The sequence below is a fragment of the Grampus griseus genome (genome assembly GCF_964374135.1).
Source record: "Grampus griseus genome assembly, chromosome: 5".
NCBI lineage: Eukaryota > Metazoa > Chordata > Mammalia > Artiodactyla > Delphinidae > Grampus > Grampus griseus.
Genome location: NC_138998.1, coordinates 133,064,653 through 133,072,915, shown reverse-complemented (window position 1 = coordinate 133,072,915; position 8,263 = coordinate 133,064,653). Strand labels below are relative to the sequence as shown.

General features: G+C 45.5%; 1 protein-coding gene across 1 annotated transcript in view; it reads right to left on the bottom strand.

Moving 5' to 3' along the window:
• Window positions 1-2,494: 2,494 nt before the first annotated feature.
• The window catches only part of KCNE2 (potassium voltage-gated channel subfamily E regulatory subunit 2), a gene marked incomplete at its 3' end in the record, with an annotated part of 6,421 nt that continues 652 nt past the window's right edge, over window positions 2,495-8,263 (bottom strand). Inside the window, exon 2 of the mRNA XM_082655548.1 lies at window positions 2,495-2,875. Coding sequence (XP_082511674.1) covers window positions 2,495-2,866 — 372 coding nt within the window. The 5' untranslated portion in view covers window positions 2,867-2,875. The remainder of the gene's footprint in view (window positions 2,876-8,263) is intronic.

The window sequence follows — 8,263 nt, the reverse complement described above, 5'->3', positions numbered from 1 at the left end:
TCAGGGGGCTGATTTGCCTACCATCAGGGTTTGGCTGGCACAAAAAGTAAATTGAGTTTTCTTAGGCAAGCACTTTAAAGCGGGCTGGGGTCCCCTTAGGGACGCAACCTAGAGCTGTTAGAAACTATGGTAGTGTTAGTTCAGATGTGGGGAGGTGGATGATATCTTTTTTGCCAAGAATGTGCAGTGTTTATAGGGCAAGAGGTCTAGTCAAGAAGAAGGCTCAGAGAAGCCTGACCAGAGTTTGGTCAAAGACATAGTCATTGTCAGATGGTAGAGACCCTGGATTCCTGTCTGGATCCAGACCCAAGGCTGAGATTTTGTAGCCTGGGTTGCTGCTCTGGGCACACTGGTGAGAATGTTCCGTGTGGTACAGCATTTCTGGGTTTCTGATCTAAGGAGGGAAACCACTCTTGCCGTATCTGCTCTTGGAACGTGAATGGCTTTCTCCAGAACTGTATTTAGCACTTCTGTTAGCATAATTGCATCTTTGTTATTAGGAAACAGACCTTGTATATATCTCACTCTAAAGACACAAAGCTTGTAATCTATATAAGACGTTGAAGAAGGACTCCTGTTCTGAATTTTGTCTTAGTGCCCTGAGACTTGAGGCTCTGCTCACAATTGCTCTGCTTGGCTGGGGAAGCTGGAGGAAGAGAAGAGTGTAAGGGGGCGTGAAGCTTCCTGAAGTTACAGCCCGTAAGTCCGTCTTGCCATTGGCTTTCTCCTCTCAGCTACTCTCTAGACCTTAACCCGACATAGGCGGGGCCTCTGTCCCGGCTCTAGCTCTGCCCCCTTTGTGTTGCTCTCCGTTATAACGTTGTCACATTATATCGTTTTGATGTTCACGTGTCTGACTCCGCCTCGACTGAGTGAGTTCCTGCAGCTCTGGGAGTCCCATTCATCTCTATACTCCTGGGGTCTAGGCCAGTGACCCAAGTAGATAGATATTAAATGATGCTTGATTGAATTGATGAGTGAAGTCGCCTAATCTGTGGACTGGAGATTCCTGTCTACAAATGAATGGATTCTCCCCTAGAAGCTCTAGAAGAACACAGCCCAGTGAGTCCCAGTTCAGACCTCTGACCTCCAGAAGTGTAGGAGAATATATCTCTTTGTTTTAAGCCGGTACATTGGTGGTAATTTGTTACAGCAGCAGTAAGAATCTAATACAGGATTATGAACCAGCATGGTGCTGACCTTGGGTTCCAGACCTGCTCATAACCATCCTGAGATAACCCATGAACCCTTGGTGTGCCTGCTCTTTGAACGTACACTTTCTTGTAAATTACCCCTTACAGCCATGGTTGCTTCAAGACTAATGTTGACACAACTGTTTCCATTAGCAAATAACTTCCAAAACAGGAAGCACAGAGGCTATTTTCTTAAGGAGTATGTTTTGACAGTCTTTGGCCAACTCTTGACTAGGCTTATTTATTTATTTGTTTGTTTGCTTGTTTTTTCCTGTGCCTAATTTTCTGGTATTAAAGCACCCAGACTCTCTAGACATCTGGAAAGAAAAAAAAAAAAAGAATACTATGATCTCCAAGGTGTCTTCCAGCCCTGACATTCTGTGATATTGTGAACCCCAAGCTTCAAAATACTAAGCAGTTAACAGTCTAGCTCTTCAACAGACAGCAACAATTCAGCCACTTTCAGTATGTAAGTGACAACAAGTTTCTTGAAACTAAGTGGAAATAAGTAATTGTAAATAGGGAAAGTAAACTGAGTGAAAAGAGTTGTGTATAAAGCCGTGTTACAATGTTTTATTACTTTTTCTATAATAACAAGGACTTTTAAAAGTTTTCTGTGAAATTTTAAATGTTAATTAAAAGGTATGTTTCTGTTGCACCAGGTAGTTCTTAAAGATTCTATTTCTCTGGTGTGGACTCTTTGCCCTTGTGAAATGTTTGTTCTGTCTTCAGACTTCCAAATAAACTCAATGCTAGGGAAACAAGACACAAAGGAACCCCGTGGTTCTATTCATTCATCACTTCAGACTCTACATTCATGAGTTAATAAATAAATGCTCCTACATCAATCCAGTGAGCAAGTGACAGATTTTTGAACCTCAGCTTCTGGGTAATACACCTGGGTTATTTATAAATTGATTTAGTCACAAACAAAATGTTTCATGAGGAAGAAGATTCAATGATTTGTTAATCTCTCCTTTCTACCCCACTGCCACTGCCCAGGCATGTTACTTCCAATCTGGCTTTATTTTCACTATTGACATTGATTAAAATGACATTGACATTGCACGGAAAGGAAGAGAGGTCTTCAGCATAAATTACTTCTCCAATGAGCAAGCATAAATCACTGAGATTGCAGTGTCCCCTGTCTTAGTTGACCAGCCACCTGATCTCCATGAAAATTCTCAACAGAGAGCGAGGAACTTAGTGTCTTCTAAGCATGGCAACTTGGATTGGCTCCATGACACTGGCGTCTCTTCATATTTGCATATCAGACGTTGGCTGTATGCCTCTCTCGCTAATTAAGGAGACATTCTGAGCCCCGCTGCACCAGTGTTCTCGTGGATGGTGGCCCTTGATTCTCCCAGGTTCACAATTTGACTTTTGTACTTGTCTTGCCAGTCCTCCACAATGTACTGGTGGTACGGGTCATTGGAGTGTTCTCGTCTCTTGGATTTCACGGTGCTCACCAGGATGGCTACAATGATGAAAGAGAACATTCCGATCATAACCATAAGGTACAAGATGACATAGTAGAAGTTCTCAGCATCGACCTTGGCTTGCAGGGCCTGTTGCGCAGCTGTTGTGTTCCTGCGCCAGTTGTCCATATAAGTCACAAAAATCCTTTTGAAGACATATTCCAGTGTCTGTGTCAGATTGGATGGAGTAGGCATATTTCCCTCCTGCTGCAATTTAAAGAATAAAAAATATGAACAAGCTTAAGAAAATGAATTCTTTCTGCATTTGGCTACCTTAAGGGATGGCGCGAGGGGCATGCAAGGGGGGGACGTAATATTATTTCTTCTTCACCTGGCTGGTGACTGAGTGAGTGCATACTTTGTTATTCTTTAAATTTTCTTTAAATTTTTCCCTCTGCTACCTCCTCACCCTTTGGGGCCCAGCTTAACTTGATGCATTGTTTGCATTCATGATATCTTACAATAAAAGTTTAATGGAGTACATAAAACGATATGTACTATAATCCCAATTTAAATATGTGAATAAATATACATGCAGATGAAAATGGAAAACAGACTGGATAAATAAATAATTCAAAGTGTTAATAGTGGATGGTAGGGAAGCAGGGGACACGGGTTCGTGCCCCAGTCCAGGAAGATCCCACATGCCGCGAAGCGGCTGGGTCCGTGAGCCATGGCTGCTGAGCCTGCGCGTCTGGAGCCTGTGCTCCGCAACGGGAGAGGCCACAACAGTGAGAGAGGCCCACGTACCGCAAAAAAAAAAAAAAAAAAAAAAATAGTGGATGGTATACTCACAGATTTTCTTTTCCTTATATTTTTCTTCTGTTCAAAATTTTCATCAATAATCTTGCATTCATTACTTTGTTTCTAAATAGGTCGGTCACCTCACAATGGCTAGCACAATGCCTTGTTCATAACAGATACTCAACAGACATCAGCTGAATGAAGCAATGACTGATGTATGTTCTGTGTTTTCAGAGACTTATGGGTCAGAAGCTTGCAAGGGGCATTGACAGACTTTGCAATCTGCTCCACCTCCTATGTCTAGGCAGTGCTTTTTCCAGTTATACCAAAGAGATGAGTCTGTGCATCCATATTTGAAAGAAGTACTTTAGGCAAGTGATACAAAGGAACAACCTGAGAGATCATGGATATTTCCCACCTCCCACTCTCTTCTCCATCCTCACTTTCACTGCCCAGCCACCAGCATCTCTCACCTGGCTGATACAATGCAATGCAATACAACCCTCCCCAAACTACCTCCCCAGGGTCACATCTGCCCCTCTCTGCCCTGCACAGCAGTTGGTGTGCTCTTTTTAAGAGCGAAATGGGAGCACATCATTCCCCTGTTTTTAAAATGATGCAATACCTTCCTGTTCACAAAATAAAATCCTCATTCTTTAACGGGTTTACCTGGCCTGGCCTGGCTGGCCCCTGACCACCTCCCCAGTTTACTCTCTGCTCGTGGCAACTGGTCTTCCTGGCCTGCCTTCCTCCACATCAGTAAACCTTCTCCTGCTTCAGGACATTTGCACATTCTGTTCCCTCAACCTGGAATACTTTTCCCCTTCTCTTCCCTCTGCTGCCTCCTCACCCTTTGGGGCCCAGCTTAACTGTCACTTCTGAGAAAAGTACCCCGGCCCTGCTCTCAAACCCCACCCCCATCATCACTTTTCTCCAATAGCATCTTATTACTTTCCTTCAAAGCACTCTTCCCAACATGTGGTGCTTCTGTGTATATGTCGCTGTGTGTGTGTGATGATTGGCTTATGGCCTCACCTTTCCCACTCAACCATGATGTCTGTGAGGGCAGGGCTCACATCGCCTCTGTCTACCTTGGTTTAGTGAATGTTGGCACTAAACCAACTAAACTGGCACACAGTAGGCACACAATGGATGTCTGATGAGTAAATGAATGTGCCGGGAACACGATGGCATCGGAAATGCAGCGATGACGAGCACGAGAATTCTGCCTGAGGAAGCTCGGTGTAGTGGGAGAGATGCAAACAAACGACCATGCAAGGTGCAGAGAGTTGTCACAGGTGTGAACAGAGAGGGTTGAAAAGTAACTTAACAAATAGGTAAGATTGCCCCAAAGTACTCACCAAGCATATTTTCCAAGTAATGTGACAGAGGCACGCTTTCTCCCCCTTAAAATAACACAGTTCACTGTGAAAGAGTATAGCTAACCCGGCTTTAATCCGAGTCAAGACTTCACCACTGGCTCCTTAACCCTTGAAGAGCCCAGGTCTACTCATCTGGGGGGAGCTCACACTTGTTTCATCCATCCAAAAAATTCCATCCCACCCCCCCCTTCCCGTGGTCTGTAGGGCTCACCTTACAAACGTGACGGGGCCAGATCACTTCACCTACCAGTGCCCTCACCCTCTGTTTCTGCCAACCCTTTCCCACAGCTTCATCCAATAAAGAAAACTGTGATTTTCCCAGCTTATATATCCCCCTGCTGCACCCTCTGGAGAGAATTCAGTTTCCTTCTGTGAAGCCAAATTGAAGAATGGGTAGAACATAGAGACAACTAAAAAACCAAACAAAGAATGAAAACAAACAAGAATCCCAGAGGAGCTAAGTGTACAAAAGCAAAGACTGGTGGGTGACGAGGGAAGTTCGGTCTGGTGGAAGGCCCCAAGGGACTGTGGAGTACGCGGCAACTGAGAAGGGGAAGAAGGGGACCTCCTCAGGGCAGAGAATTGGGTCCCCTTCGCGTTCTTCCTGCCAAGATGGGAAATAGTCTACTTATTTCTGCTCATTGGACAGCGGTTCTCTGAAGCAAGGCCAGCATGTACTGGGCTACACGAGGCCACCTTGGATCTGGGTTTCCCCAGAGAGGAGGGCGCATCGCGAGCTCCTCCGTGCTCTGAGCTCCTCTGCCTGCCCGCCTCGCATGCATCTCCTTCGTGGCTGTGCCGCTGTGCTTGGAATTCCAGTGGCGCCCCTGAGTAGAGGGAGTAAAGTCCCCGTGTTACGGGGGAAGGACAGCAGGGTCACGCTCACTGCCAACATCGTTCCGCGAATGCTTTCATCAAAGCGACTCTTCAGCTTTTCATCACCTGTGAAAACTCTGGGCCAGGGCCTGTTCCTTCAGGGCTCCGAGAGACCACAGCAGACACAGGAGAGGCATCTTCTGAGGCTTAGTAAGACCATCCAGGACAGGGTGCCTCAAGGGAAGCCCCAGCTTTCCACACTGGAATGTGGATGGGCACTTTAAGTATTGAGAGGAAGGGGCAGTGGGGCGGAGGGAGAGAGAAGAGAGCACTGAACTTCTCCAGGACTTTCCCTGTGTTGCCCTTCTCCCTCCCACCCTCCCTATCCCACCCCTCCAGGCGGTCACAAAGCACTGAGCTGATCTCCCTGTGCTATGCGGCTGCTTCCCACTAGCTATCTGTTTTACATTTGGTAGTGTATATATGTCCATGCCACTCTCTCACTTTGTCCCAGCTTACCCTTCCCCCTCCCCGTGTCCTCAAGTCCATTCTCTAGCAGGTCTGTGTCTTTATTCCTATCCTGCCCCTAGGTTCTTCAGAACCATTTTATTTTTAGATTCCATATATATGTGTTAGCGTACGGTATTTGTTTTTCTCCTTCTGACTTACTTCACTCTGTATGACAGACTCTAGGTCCACCCACCTCATTACAAATAACTCAGTTTCATTTCTTTTTATGGCTGAGTAATATTCCATTGTATCTATGTGCCACATCTTCTTTATCCATCACACTCACACATTTTAAAAAGATGGTTTGCTCTTATGGTTTCAGAAACCTAGGTCGGCAGTCTCCCTGTCCACAGGCTTTTCCCCGACCTGCCAGCATGGGCTGGAGATCCCTTTTCTGTGTTACTCCTGCAAACTGTCATGTGTGTTTGCTTGCTTGTCCTCAATTTTCCCATTTATTGTGTGCTATTCATGGGATGCTCAAAACCACTCTAAAATGGAAGTACCTCCATTTTACAAACGAGGAAACTGATGTTTAGAGAGAAAGTCCTTTGATTCCAAATGACATAAGCACTGAGCTGCTGGAGGGCAGAGATTGTTTTATTCACCTTCGAATCCCGGAACTGCACCTGGGTTGATGGATAGCAGACCTTTATTACAGGTTCGGTGAATGAATGAACGCTCCTCTCCTGTGTTCTACAGAATTCAACTGGAAACTACAATAGTGATTCTTAACTTATTTGTGGGGAGGGGAGGGTCCCTAGCTTCCTTGAAACACAAAATAAAACAATTTGACTTTATTTTTCCCCAGAAAATTGTACCTATGCCCATATGAAGCGCTACATTCACTTTCAGGGGACTCCTGGGGCCCCTAAATCCCAATCAAAAATCTCTGCCACGAAACGTCTTTGAGATGAAGGGCTTCAGTGCCGAGATCCTCTGGAGTTGGGTTTGTTTCCAGGTGTGGGCGAGGCAGCCTTCACGGGCCTGTTAGAGCTGATAGTACTGATTATCTGTTCAGCTCTTCTATATAATATGGACAAAGGCCTACTGCTAAGCAGGTCAGGAGGTGCTTTCTGATAAAACTTAATCACAGAGCTGAAAAGGGCCTATGGGGATTAACTGCCTAAGTGCTGACCCCTGGCCAGCCTGAAAAAGTGGAGTCCAAGGAAGGGTCACTATTCGGACACTGTTGCGAGAGGCATGGCTGGGCAGCCCATCGTCCACAGGCAAAAATCAAATTACGGTGTGTGAAAGCTATTTCATTGACGGATGTTCTGCTAAAACAAGCAGATTAACTTTCCTGTTACCCAGAATAACTATTTAACTGATAGCCGCTGACCACATTTGGTATAAAACACTTGCCCCTCCTCTAAGTAGAATATACCGTCATAGGCACTCACCCTTGGAATGTGAAGGCAACTATTATTTATGTTCTGTTGAACCATTTGAAGTTGCCCTTTATAGAGGTTAAAAATGGTCAGATATTGGCAATGTCCCATTTAGTTCAAACTAACACGTGTGGTTCTACATTTTCAGGCATTTTTAGTAGATGATTCTTGCTCGGTCAAATAAGAGGATGGACCCCCGGAGATCCTTTAGGCTGGTCTGCTCCTTCGGCAGGGCGAGTAACTACAGCCCAGCGAGCTTAAATCCCCTGTCCAAGGTCACAGTGCTAAGTCTAGAAACCCAAGCCACCCAGGCTGTTGCTCAGCCCCCGCTCTGTCTTAGCAGAGGTCACGAAGCCCGCTAACTCCTGCTCACATCTCCTGCGACTGGTCAGCTCACTGGGCAAAAGAAACGGGACCAAGACCAAGGCTCGAGCCCATGTACATCAATTGATTGTGCCCTATCTTCAGGACACATAATGACCCCCTAATTCCAGCTGTGCCTGTCACAAACATGCGTAATTCATGACAAGGACAATCTGACGCTATGAGGAAAGTAACATGCACTTGATCCCCAAATCCAGAGTTCTCTTTTCTAGAGAGCTTGTGAATCACTAGCATCCTGTGGACCTACAAAATGCAGCAGAGTCTTCCATTGTTACAACAGGAATAGAGCCAGATGATTAGCTACATTTGCCATGAAACTCCCATTAAAAAAATAAACGCTCAAAATTTTCATCCAAAGGCAATTACTG